At 36.8% G+C, this 18,847-nt stretch overlaps 1 protein-coding gene across 1 annotated transcript; it reads left to right on the top strand.

Moving 5' to 3' along the window:
• The first annotated feature begins 2,479 nt into the window (after positions 1–2,479).
• On the top strand, positions 2,480–14,967 carry LOC149198624 (carbon catabolite repressor protein 4 homolog 1-like). The gene is made up of 11 exons (XM_089402089.1): positions 2,480–3,135; positions 11,180–11,930; positions 12,283–12,369; positions 12,466–12,549; positions 12,639–12,725; positions 12,850–12,942; positions 13,234–13,287; positions 13,370–13,461; positions 13,600–13,714; positions 13,926–14,076; positions 14,408–14,967. The coding sequence occupies exons 1-11, from the start codon at positions 2,978–2,980 to the stop codon at positions 14,527–14,529; spliced, it is 1,794 nt and encodes a 597-aa protein (XP_089258215.1). The 5' UTR covers positions 2,480–2,977; the 3' UTR covers positions 14,530–14,967.
• The last annotated feature ends 3,880 nt before the right edge of the window (positions 14,968–18,847 follow it).

Here is an 18,847-nt window from a genome sequence, read left to right as displayed (position 1 = left end):
TCCATCTCTTGGGGTTAGAGTTTTGGTTGTTTAGGATTTCCCTTTGTTGTTCAATAATAAAAAGGCCTTTGAGCCTCATTGTAATATAGTTAAGAGGCATGTAGCCGTCATATCTCTTCTTAGAGATAAACTACCATCACCCGAACTAGTTTATTTCCATTCTATATGTAAGCATATTTCAGTTCTTTGATATTAATGAAATTAAGATTTATTTTTGTTGCATCTTTGTGTTTATGTTTATATTTGTGTTATGTTTCGTTCCTGCATAAGTCTGGATTAGTTGAGGACTATTTCTACACAGATTTTGACAACGGTAAATAAACCTTTCTCTGTTATTTCATGGTCCATATTTTTGAATTTTCCAAGGGTGTTTCTATTTTCCTAAAAAACCTCATGATGCTAGAAAGGGAAGGGGCGTTTGGTAGCCTCATCCATACCGACATTGTTGAGACTACCATTTTTGTGGCATTAAATATGGAAACCAAGGCGGTGATAAAGAGCCCATCTCTTCCCCAAAACTAGGGCCCCTCACGCATAACTTTCTCCAAATCTTCTTGAGCATCAAATTGGATAATAAAAAAACCTTTAAACCATGAATATATATCACATTTGAGGGTTCAAGAAGAAAATACCCACTGGTGTAAAGCATTAGTTTTAAGCCATAAACCATTTAACATACATGTTATAGCCTTGGATTGGAGAGCATAAAAAAGATGGTTTACCTTAGGAAGGTTGACCTCCATGGAAGGTGCTTGTTTCATTTGTTCAATAATATATCATCCTAGGTTGTATTGAGGTTGATTTGCAGGGAAGACAACCTTTCCTCACATTGCAACCTTGTAGGAGGAAGATCCACTACGAAACTTGGGTCTCTGAGCTCCTCCTTATAGCCTCAGATTTAAGACTATGGTTGAGTTTCTTGTGATGCAATAACCTTTAATCTTAAAGAAATCTTGTAGCATCTTCCCTTCAAATAACGAGCATTGATTTTTTGCAGGGATACGCTATTTGTTCGATATGCATTGTTTCAGGTTTTTGATAGAGTCCGAGCTCCTCATCCATAATAGGGAGGACTCCCCATTTATGTTTTTGATGAAAATCTGGAAAAAAATCTCGTTCCAAACCTTCCTGTGGTTCATTATGCTCAAATATGTTTGAACAAATGTGCTCTCTTTGAAGGAATGACTCTCACTTGAGCACAAGCAACAAAACCCCTGTGGGTCTCATCTCCCTCAATGCTAAGCAAATGCGAGGGCCTAGAGAAAACAACCTTGTTGGGCTTTCCCGCTGTATTCACCTCTAAAGTAACAAACCCCTACAAAATGATTTCAACAATATTTGGCATTCTCATGCCCTCGTAGGCCGTAAGCATGTTGTGACAAGGAGACGACCATTCCTCCATAGGTAAAATAAAAAACTCCCATCTGCCATTACCTAGAAGGTTGCTGAGGTCAGCTGCTCCAAACCATGGCCCGCCCTTGGTGGATTCGATACGATTTGGCTGTCTCATGCCCTCGTGGGCTTATAGCAAGCTGTGACAGAGAGTCGACCATCCTACCCCAGGTAAAAACATAGACCCCCATTTGCCATCGCCCAGAAGTTTGTTGGGGTTAGCGGCTCTAATCCATGGCTCACCCTCGGAGCATGTCGACAACGTTTGGGAAAAAACCACAAATGTGCCAAAACCTAACTCTCAGTGTGAACTCCATCCTTTCCAATAGTGCTAAGATATTTGTTGATGTTTTTCAATAATCCATTATAGACTTGAAAAAGGAATGAACCTTCCTTTTTCCTTTTATGTTTTTTTTTACATTTCTTTCCAATTTCACAATGGATTTGTGAATTTTGTGAATGATGGTGACATTGTTGAACTTAGATTTTTTGCATCATTTAAATCGCATATAAATAATAATTACATTTTTTTATTTTAAGTTGTCAAATACCTAGTTGATGTTACATTATTTTTTAAACATTTTAATAATTTCATAATATTTTTCTCAATTTATCAATTTCAAGTTGAGGTTGTTTCACAAATCTTGTACTCTTCACACACCATACCTCTTAATTTTAAGTCAAATATCCATGTGAAAGAATAAACACCCATTAAGTTAAATATCCATTATGATAACACTGGAAAAATAAAATATATATTATTAAATACCTTGAGTTAAATACCCATTCAAATTTGAAGATTTCACAACCTTTATGAAGTAATAAATTATTAATATATATATATATATATATTACTTAATGAAAAAAATAAATAAAAACACCCCAGCAATCCCAAAACTTATCCATATGACTACATAAAAGAGTCTATAAGATGACCATGGCACTGTCAACAATACCACCATCATCAACCCCAATAATGGGCAGTGATGATGATAATAAAAAATAATAACAATATATTCTTTTATCATGAAAAAATTTGAGAAATAATAACGAGGATAATTAATTAATGATAATAATAATAGTCGCCGGATAGAGAAGCGAGCAAAAGGGGTTGAAAAGGAGATCCATCCATTCATTCTTTCTTCTGTTCTTCCTTGAGATCTTCGCATTTGGGTACGCCCCGATTCAACAGCAGCTCCACGGGACGCATGGGAGCTTGAAGAGAATACCCAATTTTGATTGTTTTTCTTTTAGAAATATATGTGTGCGCATGCTTGGCCAGGACAAATCTTGAGGCCTGAGCATTTTTGGAAAAAAACTGTTAAGGAGAAGAATAAGGAGGGGCAGAAATAAGAATAAGAAAGTGGGGATTTTGTAGGTTTGGAGGCGGTCACAACGCTGGCGGGTGTCGAGGACGTCTGATGGCGGATCCGCCCCAAAGGCGCCCGAAAAGTGATGAAGAAGAAGACAAATACCAAGACAACAGGATTCAGCAAGAAGAGAAGAGTAGTGGCAGGGTAGGAGTGGTAACAGGTTCAGGGTTCGAGTCTTGTGATTGGAAGAAGAAGAAGTGGGGTCGGGAAGCATGCTGAGCGTGCTCCGACTGCACCTTCCCTCCGAGATTCCCATCGTGGGTTGCGAGCTTACGCCTTATGTCCTCTCTCGTCGTCCAGATAACGCCATTACAAGCGATGATGTTCCTGAATCGGCACCTGTAGATGGCTACTACCTCAGATTCAGATGGTATGCCCATTCACAAACCTTTATTTTTCATTTTCTTGGGTGTTCTGGTTTGTGCCCGTCTATTAATTTCTTGTAGAGCTTTTATTTTTCTACCTAGGGTTTCACTGCCGGGGTCTCTCATTTCATTTTGTTCCTTTTCTTTCAGTTTTGTCGTAGATCAGCCCCATCTGTGCTCTGGATTTAGTTTCTCTATTGCAACTTCTCATTTTTAAACATGGTCATTGAAAAACGACATGGGTTTGATTCTTAATCTGATTGAGGAAACGAGTATTTGTTTAGAATGTTAGGAATTTCTGAACTTGTCAAGTGGGTTGCGACCAAGTGGTTGAATAAAATCAGAGCAGTTTGAGAAATCAAACCCTGGTTGAATAAAATCAAAGCAGTTTGACTACTCAAATCCGGGTTCGAAACTGCTGCCTGTTCAAGTGGTTAAATCAAATCAAAGTACAACGAGCGATCAGACTCGGGTTCAAAACCGCCCGAAGGTATGCCGCTTTAATGCAGCCACTAACTCCTGCATTTGAGACCAGGTGGAAGTGTGGGTGACCTTGATGGCTCGTATATGTGGCGTATCTCAATAGGCAAGACGACATGCGAGTCCGTCCTTGATGGCCAATGGATGCGGCTCATTTCAACTAATGAGGTCATGTCTAACTCCACGGATGTGGTGTAACACAACAGACAAGGCCAGGGCCAAGGATTTGGTGAAGCATATATCACTAGGTCAAGGCATCTAAACTGAAAGTGGGGCACACTTTGTTAACAAAAGGATATTCACTCCCCAAAACAAGTAATCCTATAACTTACTGTTATTTGTTACAAGGAATTGAAGATGCTTTTAGAGGAGTCATCCGTGATCCTCTAAATGCGTGAAACCTGAGGTCATCACCCTGCAGGTGGGATGCTGTATGCGGTTTATATTTGGAGGTTGGTGTCATGCCACTTGCCTTGACTCAACTATGATGATGGTTCTACTGCCTTTGGCCACGCTTGCAGGGGCAAGCGGACCACTTTGGTGATAATTGAACCACAGCAGGTGCTAAGAAAACACTCTTCTTTCACCAACCTTGTTGATCTCTTGTGCCTTAAAATTGTTTTGTTTGAGACTTCAGAACAACTTGCTGAGGCCTGAAAAAACTGTCTGCACAAGAAGGTAGAAATTCTTGTAGAAAGTCAACTAGGCACAGAAACGAACCCCCGTTGTTCTTTCATGCATTTATAATCGGTATACTCGTGGAATTTCTCCTCCTCTGGCAACCATATCTAAGTATCATATTTGATAAGAGTGCATGATGAGATTTGTTGAGGTTACGTTTACTATTATTGTATTTTACTACTATTGTATTTTATTGAGCTGAGAGGCTCATTTTACAGTTCACTCTTAATCTACAACTCGGTATGAGGGTGATATGTAATTCTAAGGGTGATATGTAATTCTATCCGTGCTTAAAGTGGAGTTGACACGTGTCGCTCTTAAAATAAAAATAAAATATTCTCTAAATAGAAATAAAAACAAAAATAAATATGCTATGCATGTTTAGTTAGTTGTCCGTAATGTAATTTCGTGTAAAGTAGAAGTATAAAGATGGTGACTTGGTCTGCAAAGTCAATTTTTTGTTTTCTTAATGCCTCTACCCCCAAGCCTATAAAAGTGACCCAACCCCCTCACAGCTCATTGCATTTGTGAAGAGTTAGAGTTGGTTTTTGGGGTTGTAGTGAGGAGGAGCCATGGGTTTCCCCGTCTGATTCAGAGTCTGAGCCAGATGATCTTGCCTTGTTTAGTAGTAGTGACTAGTGATGTTTTGTTATAGAGGCCATTTAGAACCCCTTCTTGGTTACGTGTTTTTGTTCTGATCTCTATATATTACATGTATTGGACAATGCACTGGTTGCCATTTTGATATAATAAATATATTCATGAGCATATTTTGATTGTATGTTGTCTTCTCTCTATATTCTAATGATATGAGTTTGGAAACATGAATGAAAATCTTTAAAAATATGTTTTTTTCAACGACCGAGCCATTGAAATCAACTAGGCCGAGTCGAAGTTGGAGTTGGAGTTAAAGTTGACCCTCAGCCGGTTCCGAATCTGAGTCAGAGTTTTCTGGTTAAAACATTTGAAGTGGTCTTAGTATTTTATAATTTGGTCAATTTTAGGTATATTTTTATTTTTTGAAATCCAAGAAATATTTTTTGGATATACAAGTTTAAGTTATGTACTCTATGATAACAATTAAAAATACAATTTAAACAATTAAATTACACGTTGTATTTTGCACTCTAAGAGAAGCTTGCGCCCAAAGAAATTTGATCCCTCTCAGCTCATATTAGATCCGTGCTTAAGATGGATCTATATGGTTCATTACGATTTGCATGTTGATCCTAAGCTTATTTAAAGGCATGGCACGTGGAATGTAATTTCAACATTTTTCTTGTGTTTTTTTTGTGCTTGAATTTCTCGTAACTCATTGCCTTTTGTTCTATGTTACATGGTTTGGATTAAAGTTTGGGTTCAACAACGATTAGGTTTGATTTGAATTTGAATTTTGAATATTCCAATAAAGTTTGAATGAGGTTTGCCATTAAATTTGACTATGTACATTTTCAATCCGCAACTTTAAAGTAAAATGTAGCATAAAATAATAAGAAATCAACATCCATAAACATATGAGTAAGAATCATGATCAGTAAACATATTGATATGAGTAACAAGTAAGTAAACATATGAGTAACAAGTAAATAGTGAACTCAATGCATATTAGCCTTGCTACTAGAATCCTCACAAAGAAACATCCTGAGGCAAAGGTAGAATCTCTACAGTAGAAATATGATTCCACAACAGGTAAGGGCACTGACAGTCCACGGATGCTATCCTTTCTGAGTTTAATCCATAGAGGTTTTGCTGAATCTCGAACCTCAAGGTTTAAATTTGGTGAACCCTGTGACATTATTTTTATTTATGCACTTCTGTCACTATTCTATGATGGTGTAGAAAAAGGTGCTTGCGAAGGATGGAAGAATTTCTGAGGTTAGTGTTTTGAATAACAAAAGATTCAATGCCTATAACAGGTGAGAAGAATGTGAATTGATTTTATGTTACTTATTTAGAAATTAAAGCAGCAGTCCTTTAGTTTCTGTTTTGTCTTTTGGATTTTTTTGGGGAGGGAGAACCTTTTGGTCAATGCCTACTGACCGAAGGATGTTTGATCTTTCACCTTGTATAAAATTGTGAATTTCAGGAAGTTTGATCTTGATTTTCCCTTTAGCAAGTATATATGTATACATTATAAGCTAAGGGGTTAGCTCAACTGATTGTTGCCATTGTTGCTAGTTATTTTGCTAGTTTTGTGCCAGTAGGTGCACCATGAGAATCCATGAATTTGGGAAAGCATCACTTAGATTTCCCTGTGAGATTTTCTTGGAAATAAATGTTTATCCCTATTGATCACCTTTGATACTGTGTAGATTGAGATGGTTTATATCTTTCGCTTCTTTATTTCTACCTGTATTAAATATTTATTGTGGAATGTTGGTTTGCAATATTTCATTTTAGTAAAAGGGTTGCATAGATGTCTATTTTTGAAGGATCCCGCAGCTGAATGAACTTACATGTGTAAGCTCATTTTTTTATTTAAGCTATTGGACTGATTGAAGTTCTGAGATTGTCATTTATTGATTTGAGTGTTGAAAGTTTTTAGAGCCAATCAATTTCAACAATACTCTAAACGTAGGTTTCATGTGCTCTATCCGTCTCCCAGTTATGGCACCACTGATGCTTGAGCCATTAGGCATTAGTGAAATCAGGAGCTAATAAACAATCATAATTAGTTGATTTGCAACTGCTAGTGATGCGTAATTGGTGCTTCTCTCTGTTTTAAGAGTGCTGTTGTGATGGATTTATTTTCCAGTTTTTATGGGAGAAGCTTTGGGTGCTAATATTATGACTTACTAAATTTTCTCTTTTCTATTGCACCTGGTGTCTACCTTCTTTTATTCTGGCCGTTCCTACTTCCTAGTATTACACCTGGTGTCTACCTTCTTTTATTCTGGCCGTTCCTACTTCCTAGTGTCTAGGTAAAGGTACAAGGGGACAACCATGGCTTCTGAGGAATACCGAGGTTATAAGGTTGTATATAGTGTTGTGTGACAAGTGCAGCTTGGTATCCGTTTAATAGCATAATCAACAATATCTAACATAAATTACCAAGTTGATCGTGTAAATATAAGTGCAGAAGATATTGTCAAGGCTCAAGAATATGAGAGAGACTCTTGAATATTTGTGCTCCGTGTCCCAAGTTCTGGGGGGGCTGTATAGGTTAAGTCTTGTAAAACTGAAATCAAGGAACTCTGCATGCTTGACTGGCCTTCTGGTGTGCAGTTCTCTGTATGTGCAATTACAATACCTGTATGCGTAGTCACTGAATTTGGAAATCAAGGAGTTCTGCTTGTCACCAGTAAAACCTAAAAGTTTGTAGATCAGTTGTGCAAGGTGATTCAGTTTTATAACTGTCATAGATGATTCAGGTTTTATTAATAGTGGTTTGCATTCTAGTGCTGATCTGCAACCAGGAGCTGCAGCCATTTGGCAATCCACATATGATGCCTGTGGCTGGCTTAAAATCTGCAGATGAGAGGATAAGGTGTCACAGATGTCTGCAGGAACTCAAAGGAAGATGAGCACCACTTGTTATGCAAGAAAGACTGTTGCTGCTTGCAAGGGAGGTTTGTGGATTGAGAGATATTCGCGATCCTGAACATGCTGAATTGATATACAAAACAGTATGGCCAAGGATTGCAGAAGACCATTAACCAGACTTGGACTCAGTAGACTTGACTGCATATCTTACTTTTATGATATGCATTCCTAATATTATTTTGACAAATTTGTAAATGCTTAATGTAGCTAGCGGCAAGGAGATCATCAACGTCATACAATTACAAGTACAACCTTAATGTTGCTTGCTTAATATCATTTGACAGATAATACAAGATAAGATAATTTTGTTAATGTCCAATGAATGATAACACTAGCAAATTGATGGAATATGAAATACAATCCAGTGGAAGTATAAAGTGGGAGTGCAAAAGCAATTCATAATCAGTAAGTCACAAGAAAACAAACAACTTAAAAAGTAGTAACCGGAAATAATACAGATACAATGCCCATATAAAAAATAATATGACAACAAAAACAAAATGGTTACTCATTCCCAGTTAGACAAGGAGAATGAACAGCCACGGAGGAGCTGATACACTCTTCAATAATCTACTCTGGAGAGAAATCTGGACTGAGGAGACTTGGATATGTGATTCTGGGGAGAAGCTGTTCATCTGTCATAACTCTCTCAACAGACAAGGCTGAAAGGGACAACCTGGTGGTGGACCAGAGCAGGGGTGGCTTTGGAGTGGTTAAAAATGTACCAAAGATGCAGTGTACTACATCTCGTGCATTTCTTCCACTTCATGTCATTTTACAGTTGCACCAGGCTTTTATCTTATGTTCTTCCAGTTCATGTACTTTATTGTATTGAGTATATTTCATCTAAATGGGGTAGTGCTAGGTTTTATCTGTTTATACGTGCTCCCCCACGTTCCAATGATGATTCACTCTGAAATATGATTGTAACAAGAGGAGTGAGGCACTCTGCTGCCTGGGGTTGGGGAGAATCTGCAAGATGTACTTGCAAGGGAGGTCTGTGGGCAGAGAGATCTGCTGTCCTGAGTATGCTGGATTGCTACACAAAGCAGTATGGCCAAGGCTTGCAGAAGTCTTTGATCAGTGATGTTCAACAGTGTTGGTTATATTTCCTTCGCGTGAGGTGGATTCCTACTTTCCTATAGGGAACATTGTAAAATTGGAATTTCCAGAGGTAACGGGAGCATCAACCTCGTAAGATTAGAAGTACAGCCTTGATGACTATCAAATCCATACACAGCTCGATAATGAATGAAACATATCTTTTAACAGGTCACAGAGTAGAGGTGCGTTGGAATGGCTGAAAATGTACCGGAGATGCAGTGGACCACTTCTACTACTGCATTGCGTTGCAGTCACATCATGCTTCTATTTTACACATCTAGTTCATTTTACTTGGTTATATTTTGGCATATTTCAACTTACTGGGATAGTAGCTATGTTTTTGGTATATTTCATTTTACTGGGTTAGTGCTAGACTTTTTCACCTTATGCGTGCTTCTTCATGTTTTAAGAACTCTGAAATATTATTGACTGAGAAGTGACGTGTTCTAACTTCTACAGGCTGGTGTAGGGGATTTTCCATGCCATGTCATGTGTGTACTGCTAAGAAAACAAAGCGGGTATGGAATTTTAAAACAATGATAAACTGCCATAGACTTGTCCTAACCTTGGATCTGTTAAGTGTTGAGGGAGATGAAAAAGGTGAGGTGTAAACCTCAATATTAGTAAATAGTACATGATGGGTGCAAAAGATTTAGTTTTGCACTTGATGCTTAATAGATTTGGGTTTTAGATGGATCTATGGTAGCTATTAGGGGAATTTTGAGGTTTAGAATGAACTTTTTAAGGAAAAAATAAAAATAATAAAGTAATAGTTATGAATTTTTAAAGGGAAAAAAAAGAAAACTATTTTCTTTTACTGTCTTTTTGACTTGTATCTTTGTAGGACTACTCAAAATACAAGTGTGGGCACTCATTGGATGTGGAATTAAGCTATCTTTTTGTCACATTTTGTTATCAGCCATTTCTTCTATTTACAGTTTTCCTAGCCAAAGAGTTCTTTCAGCTCGTTGTGCCGATAGACGCTCTCTAACCCAGTATGGCAGAGATGTTGTAATGTCCTGTGAACATTTTGACTCGGTCAAAATAAAAATAAAAATAACTCTATGTTAAAATAAACATAATGTCCAACTAAAATAATAAAAATAAAAATTCTACATTATTATTATTATTTATTAATTTTTGTTGGATAGTTTAGGTAAACTTGACTTGTTCAAGTTACATGTGGTTTTTGAGCTCCAGGTTTATGAGAACCCATGGTATTCATGTGGAATTAAATAAGCCTAGATCCTTCTTAACTCCATATCTGCCAAGCACCAAGAAGGATCAAATCTCTTGAGATGCAAACCTCTTTTGGGGTAAACATGATTTGATCCCTTTTGGTGCTTAGTAGTTCTGGAGTTAAGATAGACCTAGGCTAGTATGTGCTTATACAGCGATCTTGATTCCTTTCTGCTTCTATAATCTAATATTTTCCCAAACCTCTGTAATACATGGTTATGTTCTTTGGGATTATTTTAAAAAACTTTAAATTTTGAGATCAGAATATCCTGACTTTGTTTGGATGTTCTCATCCTTATTGAAATATTTCAGTGTATGCTTGCAGTTGCTTTGAGAGTAGTGAGGTGCATGTACAGCCTAGGTAGATCATCACATCTCTAACATTGATAAACTAAATGGAAAATCCATGGACAGCGAAGGTGACTTAGGGAATTCAACTAGTTTTTCTTCTCCCCTCATTGCTAGAGAAAATCCCCTCAAATATTCTTTGCTAGAGTCATCCGTAGTAATTTTTTTTTTCACAGGTTCTGTGAACTTAGAAAACCAGCTTAACACTGATTTCCAGATTTGTTTGAAATTCAAATCGAGCCCAGTCTGGAATGCTTTTGTGCCATATCATAGCTGTGCCAACTATCTGTTTTCAATTATATGATTCAAAATGTAGAATGTAGAACTGTGATGGTGACCTCAAAAAATTGTTAAATTTCAACTTTTGAATGAATGTATCGTTATTAATGGCAGTGTTTACGAGTATGACTGGGATATCGAAAATCTCCTGTTTTTTTTAGATATTAGCTAATTTTGGGAACTTTAGTTTTTCTAAATTGGTGTTTTTCTCACCGATCGTGTTTTTTCTATGCTATTATGCTATTTGGTATTTCAACATCGTGTCCTTGTTTGAGTCTACCAATTTCCTTATATGTTGTTTCCTTTGATCGGATTCTCTAAAAAGACTATTTCTCTGAGTGACAACATTTGACAAAGCACCATATATTGTTACAGGTATCGTATTCAGAGTGACAAAAAGGTTGCAGTCTGCAGTGTCCATCCATCAGAGCTAGCCACTCTACAGTGCTTGGAATGTGTGAAGGCTAAGATACCTGTTTCAAAAAGCTATCATTGTTCACCAAAGTGCTTCTCAGATTCATGGCGTCATCACCGTGCATTGCATGCACGAGCAGCCAGTGCAGTGCATGAGAATGGAACTGAGGACGATGAATTGTTTGGGAGATTTGGCAGCACAGGGGGTCTGGTTGGTTCAACTTCAAGTTCAGGAATTCAAAATGCATCTCTAAGCAATGGTTCTGCCTTGTTAAACCCGCCTAATGTTTCTGAAAGGGGTGGCGGTGAGACATGGTATGAAGTTGGACGTTCAAAAACATATACACCAACAGCTGATGATGTGGGCTATGCTCTGAAGCTGGAATGTGTGGCAGTTGATGCAGCCACGGGAATACCAGTAGGTCCAGCCAGCACACTCCACACTTCCCTAGTTATCCCAGCCCCTTCCCCCACTCCTCGACGCATGATTCCAATCAATGCAGTTGATGGAATTGCAAATCTTGAGCTGGAAGGACGCACTGCAGCTTCTGGAACATTTACTGTACTCTCTTATAATGTACTTTCAGATCTATATGCAACCAGTGACATGTATAGCTATTGTCCTCCTTGGGCTCTCTCATGGCCTTATCGTCGCCAGAATTTGTTGCGTGAAATTGTTGGTTATCAGGCCGATATTCTTTGCCTTCAAGAGGTATTATTATTCTCTTGGCACAACACTGAAACTTTAATAAATTATGATTCTGTGCATGCGATGCTATTGCTTGACATGCAATCTATGACATGTAATTTTTGACTTTGACATTCATGAACTGTGTTGGATTGGATGACACTCTGGATGACTGTCTAGTATAGGTTTGCATACGTGGTCTCATTTTTTGGCGTGAAATTGCAAAATATGATTGTCAGTTTGCTTTTCTTTTATTAAATTTGTTTATAGTTGCTACAACTCTAGCATCGGGAGACATTTCCTTTACTTTTTTATATCATATAACGTTGAGTGGCTTAGATTTGAGTTGATTTTCTAGTTTTCTGTAATGATGCAGGTTCAGAGCGATCATTTTGAGGAGTTCTTTGCACCTGAATTAGAAAAGCATGGGTACACAGCTGTTTACAAGAAAAAAACAACAGAGGTTTGAGTTCTGATTACCTAATATATTTTGGTGAAGGTTCCACATTTCTTGAGATGTAGACGAGCTAATGAAATAACGTATGTATTTGGATTGCAGGTTTATACTGGCACAGCCTATGCAATTGATGGTTGTGCAACATTTTTCCGTCGTGATCGTTTTGCACTTGTTAAGAAATATGAGGTATTGATTTTTTGTGCTAATAGTCATTTTTCTGTAGCTTATTTACCAGTTATGAAATATGTCCATCTGATTAGTTCCTCTGGCGTCAGGTTGAATTCAATAAAGCTGCCCAGTCTTTGACAGAAGCTGTGGTTCCGTCAGCTCAGAAAAAGGCTGCTCTTAGTCGGTTGCTCAAGGTTGGTTGGGCTCTTTGTATTTTGTAGATGAGTTTTCTAGCTTGCATTTGATTTGTGTAGATTGAATGTACACTGTATACTAAAATCCTTGCTGTAATGTTGACCACTTATTCTTGTTCTGCAGGACAACGTTGCATTGATTGTAGTTTTGGAGGCAAAGGACACTAACCATGGGATCGATGCCCTTGCACCGGGAAAACGTCAACTTCTTTGTGTGGTATGTGGTACCCTTTGGATTGTTGGATGTGGTATGTGGTATGCTTTACAGAGGAGTTTAAGGAGAAACATAATAGGTGTCTTCTAAGTGACTGGCATCCTAACACATGTAGGACAGATATGGCAGTTTGCAAAAGTATTGTTGTTGTGATCTAAATTGATAAGTTGCTCAACCTTTTATAATTCAACATTTATGTAGTATGTTAAGATGAAAATATGTTAAGACTTTTATGGTCACAGCGCTGGTCCTATGTGGTTGATTGGTTTCTATATATGCCTTTTTGTTATTCAGGCTAATACACACATAAATGCCAATCCGGATCTCAAGGATGTAAAACTCTGGCAGGTGTGTTTCTTTTGCCAACGTGTCTTTTATAGTCGAGGTTATTGATGTAAAGATTTCAAATAATGGAGTCTTTTGTTATCAGGTTCATACTCTTCTTAAAGGACTAGAAAAAATTGCTGCCAGTGCAGACATACCTATGTTAGTTTGTGGCGATTTCAACTCAATTCCTGCAAGGTCTGTATTATTTGAAGAGTTCCTTTTGGAAACTGTATTTGCTAGTTTCAGAGAAAAGATGGTGGAATGTTAGATGTTTATTAGAATATAGGAGCTCTCTTGCTGTCTTCCAATAATATAATTTGGATTGTGTTTCAGTGCCCCTCATGCTCTTCTTGCAACGGGAAAAGTTGAACCCTCACATCCGGACTTAACAACAGATCCCCTTGGTATATTACGTCCTGCAAGCAAGCTTTGTCACCAGCTACCTCTGGTAATACCTCTAGTTTTGATGTATGGTATTCAGTCTCCTGTTTGTTTTCATTTTTAAAGCATTTTTCCTAAATGTTAGTGATTTGAAACAATAAGAAGGTATTATTACATTTGTAAACGACAACACTTTGTTACTGGATTGAGCCTGTTTAATATTGATGCAATGCATCTTGTAATAGCGTAATTAATCCATTTCAATATGTATTTTTCAGGTTAGTGCCTATTCTTCCTTCGCAAGAATGGTGGGAGTAGCACAAGGTTTAGACCATCAACAAAGAAGAATGGACCCTGCAACAAATGAACCTTTATTCACCAACTGTACCAGAGATTTTCTTGGAACTCTTGACTATATTTTCTATACAGGTAAATACAATGGATATTTTAATTACATTTGACTTTGCAGACGTATTTTCTTGGTAATGTAAAGTGCATGGTCATTATAGATGTCAAGGGCTATTTCTAAAAGCCACTGGAATTTGGTTCTAAAAGTTGTGGGAAATACCTAGAGTTTATCTTACACAAACTTAACGAGGTTTGTTATATTCAATTGTTCATATGTGGGTGCTAGAGATTGGTACTGGTGGGCAATGTTCACATTGAGCAATTTGGGCAGAGTGATGATGGGGTGTAGTGTTTTGTATGATATATTATTATTGATTCATTAATTATATTAACAAAAATATTTTCATTGCAGCGGATTCACTTATGGTGGAGTCTCTGCTAGAGCTTTTGGATGAGGAGAGCCTGCGTAAAGACACAGGTCTTCCTTCTCATGAGTGGTCATATGATCATATTGCACTTTTGGCAGAATTCTGATGCAGGCCCAGGGCTCGCCGCTAGCATAACAATGCCAGCAATGATGGTCCATTGCCTTGCCCAAGAAGAACATAAAAATTTTTCAGTTTCAGGGATTTAAGTGAGTTGTCACTTCACCTATGTACAATGTGTTCACTGTTTTCTGTTTGTATTCTGCAATTCACTTTTTATCCCTTCCCTGTCATTTTGTCATGGTGAAGATGGTAGTCTGTAACATGAAGAATTGCTAGCTACATTTTGCTTGCGTGTTTCGGATCCCTATAAATTGCAAGGAAATATTGTACATGTGTACATGATATTATAATAGAGGATGGGGTTCGAGAAAGATTTCAGTGGTAATGTAGTGGCAATAAGAATTGGTCAAATTTATCTGCATGTATGACAGAAGCATTTGTTGTACAGGCAAGCATTTATCAACGGAAGAGAATTCAGAGTTTCTTTGAGGTTTTGCCATCTATTTTTGATTGATTGCGATACAATGCATCTTGGAAGTAGGTTACTATTTGACCATCATGTTTATAGACACTTCTGAACTGTGTTTAATGCACATACTTAAAATTTAAACCATTAGCTGCATTTTAATATTTCTCCAAATGGTTAAGCTTTCCCTTTTCTGAGTCTCATAATGCCTTTAAATCTGTATCAAGGAAATGCATCATCTATGACATTATAATTTGTATACAACTGGTTTTTTTGCGGCCTACATTGGCCAAAGTTGAAGCTAGTATTTTGTCCGAGGTGATGCAAATTTAAGTTTCTCTAGCATTGCCAGAGTGTTTTTCACAAAAGTAGTCTTTTATTTTCTTGCAATGTATTCTCTAATCTTGATTATTAGCGCTAGATTGCTTCCCTTACAAGGGTGGGTTGTATTCACCTGTCCTAAAGAAGTGCATTAGAATGTGGGGCAGCCGTATTCAATTCATGACCTTGTGGGGTTTGTAAACTTGATCAGATTGTTTTTGGCACTGAATGAGAATTCCCATCATTTGAGCTATAAGCTGTCTTTTGATTTTATTCTTGGGATAGGGATGTTGCCCTTCGTTTTTATATCTGACTTGCTCTTATAGATTATTGCTTCAAATGGCATCCATATCGGTGCTTTCAAGTTGGTATATTTTTTTCCAAACTTGGGAGAACATATTTTCGCTGGTGTAAAGATTTGAGAAAGAAATTGTGCGCACAAGGAGATTTTTAGTAGTTGAGGGAGGAAGACCCAGTATATGATGTCTGGTTCTACTCTGCTAATATGATACTACGTTCTCCTGACATGAATGTTTCCTGCTGAATATGGTTAGACATTATATGCATTGGAAAAAAGTACGTTTTGAAAAATGTCGGTGTCGTACTACAACATGCTGTTATAAGAATGCTTATCCTAACAGATTTCATAACTAGATTAATTTATTCGAGAAAAACACAAGGTTCTTTCTTAGCAGGTGATTAGCGGCAGCAATGCTCAAAGGGCCTGAATCAATAGTTTTATAGCAAAATGCAAGCTTCTCTGACCGGCATAAACTATGGCCGATTGATTGTTGTATCCAGATAAATAAATTCTGGAATAATCATGGACAAGTTGCTTGCAATTGAATGTGAATCTTGAATGTTACTCAGAATTCAGACAAACTATACGTGGTTAATTACGTATTTGTATGTTTAAGTTGCCTTAGTGAGTTGAAATTTTGCATAGCAAGTATTTTATTTGTTTCAATATGCTCCCATGCTTGTAATGCAATGGACGAAAGCATAACTCTCTAAAAGATTGAAGGGCTTGTAGCTGAATTATTTTATAGTCCTTGTACCTTAAATACCAGGAAGGCTTATTGAGAAGAAAAAGCAGCAGAAGAAACACAGCTATTTTAAAATGAGCGTTTTTATGGGAACCAGTGGTAATGACGACACATTGTACAAGGTATATGTTGAATCACAACATCGTTAGACCGAATATAGAATAGTTAACCATCTCACCATACATTCAAATTTTCAATGGCAATATAATTTAGCCTTTATTATCTTTTCTTTTCTTAAAAGAAACCAGAAGAAAAAAATTATTAGGCTTAGCATGAGAGCAAGATGTCTGGCTCAGACAAATTTATTTGCATCTTTATCCGTGACAATTTTAAGCAAAAGGGCTCAGTGGTAATATTAATAGCTGAACAATTTTTTGTGTTAATAGAAATCAGGAAAATGGATTTTTTAGGTTTATCACGAGAGCATGATGTGTTGATTATATAATCATGAGTCTATTTGCTTGTTTATACCTGCCATTTTAGATTCCTTTTATTTGCAGGACAGTGTTTTGATTTAATTAATATGATTCACTGTTGTAATATTTGTGGAGATAATGTTCTGGGGTATGATTCACTGTTGTAATATTTGTGCGGATAATGTTCTGGGGTTTTTCCTTTCTTTTTGTTAATCTTGTATTTATAATTTTTTTTTTATCTCAATCAGATATGGTTTGTGTGGTTACGAGGAAAAGTTATCCTTTTTCATCTGGATGCAAATTTCGCTTTGTAACATTATTGCTCTAGCGAGCCAGATGTTGATGAGCTATATATGATATCATCATAGGGTGTTCAGTTGGACTTATTCCCGGGTTTACCTTGGGTAACCGCCCTAACCACCCACGGAATGATAAGAAGTAATCGGAAGGTTTTACTTGGGATATGTTATGGAAAAGAAATTATCATTGTCTCCTTGGTTTTATTATGAAGGTTGGTTGTATTATTTATCTAGTGGTTATAATTTTTTTTTTTATTTTGTCAGTTAACCATAGGGCTTTGAATTGGTGATCTTTTATAAGGAATGCTTTAACAGTGCACTCATTCACTGTCAATCCAAAGTCCCATGGGCTATTATGGTTATTGTTCTTGACCATAGAAATATGATTTATAGTTATTTCTTTGGAATTATAACGCTATTGGTAGTTTGTGTGTAAGATATTTTGTAACCTCAAGTATTTGTAGTTATTTCTGTGAAAGTACACTATAATTTCATCTTAATATGCATGTTTATCTTTAGTTACACGATACCATAAATCTCACCCTTGGCTCGGAAAATCAAGTTTGATTACAACCTAGGACAATGGATAAACTTTCTAAATTAGGAAAACTAGAAGATTCAAATTAAACATCAAAAATGGAAAATCTTAAAAATATTGTTGATGTGTTGTCAAAATTATGATAGACATGAACAAAAAGATAGCCATTCTATGTTCTTTAAACATTAGTATTTCTGGTTATATGATTTTTATGGTTCAAATATAGTAATTAGCGGAGAGGCTTGTGAAAGATGAAAAAAGGCATAAGAAATATTGTTCAACTTTGAGAAATAGCATAATGAAGTTAATTATTTTGTAAGAATGAAAATAATCACTCTTAATTGGTTTAGGTTTTCATATGAATCTAGGTTGCCAAGCTTGCTTCAGCGTAGTTAGAGTCTCCCAGTGCTATTTAATAATGGCAATATCTGAGTTCTATGTTATGATTGAACCCATCCTCTAAGCTTAAAAAAGGCAATGACAACCAAAATGAGTACCAACGCAGTTTAGACGCGGGAAGTACCCACTTGCAGAGATCATGATTCTGTTGGCAACCAAAAATAATAGTGGTATAAAAAGAAACTTGAAATGATTCAAGCTAATCATTAGATAGTCATGATGATCTGAAATCGATCATAAACTAAAAACTAAAGTAGAATGGATTAATTGCCAACAGTGAATTGATCATTAACTTTAAGTGCTGAATGTGGAAGACTGAAGGAAAGCAATTGATATAAGACTTAATCAATAACCGAAAAAATATAATTAAGCTTGAATTTGTAGCAAAAACAAAGATAGAAGACAACAAACTTTGATTACGAAGTTCATCCTTGATGGACTACGTCTCTGAGTCTGCTTTCAAGATGGGCGTCTGCTTTATTATGATTGATCGAAAGAGGTCTTTTACACAGCAAAAGCACCAGACTGAATGTGCACGCAGGCATTTTTGGTCTCTGTCAACAGAAGGCTCCTTCTCCTAGCTTTCCAACCCCTGTCTCGGTTCCAATTCCGCCTCCGGATGGTACACTGCCTATTTGGTTCAACGTCTTGCTTACAAGACTCAAAATCACTCTAATGCTTGTTACATGAGAAAAATGATGTATTTTTAACGTTGCAGGTGCATTCGAGGCCTTAGATAGGCATGGATGGTTTGTTTTGATTGTTTAGAGGCTTGTCTTATGACTCGCTGACACCTTAGTACCTAGTTACATGGTGGTTATTAAAATAGCATAACAATTAACAAACAAAACCCATAAACAACTTTGGGTTATCTCCAAA

Source organism: Pinus tabuliformis, chromosome 2_1, assembly GCF_031772625.1.
Source record: "Pinus tabuliformis cultivar Carrire ecotype Pingquan chromosome 2_1, CPIR1, whole genome shotgun sequence".
NCBI lineage: Eukaryota > Viridiplantae > Streptophyta > Pinopsida > Pinales > Pinaceae > Pinus > Pinus tabuliformis.
The sequence above is the reverse complement of the archived record's forward strand: the minus strand, read 5'-3'. Positions and strand labels throughout refer to the sequence as shown.

What these genes read in the sequence shown, in the direction of transcription:
- LOC149198624 (XM_089402089.1), top strand. Translation starts at nt 2,978, where the DNA reads ATGCTGAGCGTGCTCCGACTGCACCTTCCCTCCGAGATTCCCATCGTG. An exon ending in CACTTGTTAAGAAATATGAG is followed by an intron (nt 12,550 to 12,638) that starts GTATTGATTTTT and finishes CTCTGGCGTCAG; the next exon opens with GTTGAATTCAATAAAGCTGC. An exon ending in AGGATGTAAAACTCTGGCAG is followed by an intron (nt 13,288 to 13,369) that starts GTGTGTTTCTTT and finishes TTTTGTTATCAG; the next exon opens with GTTCATACTCTTCTTAAAGG.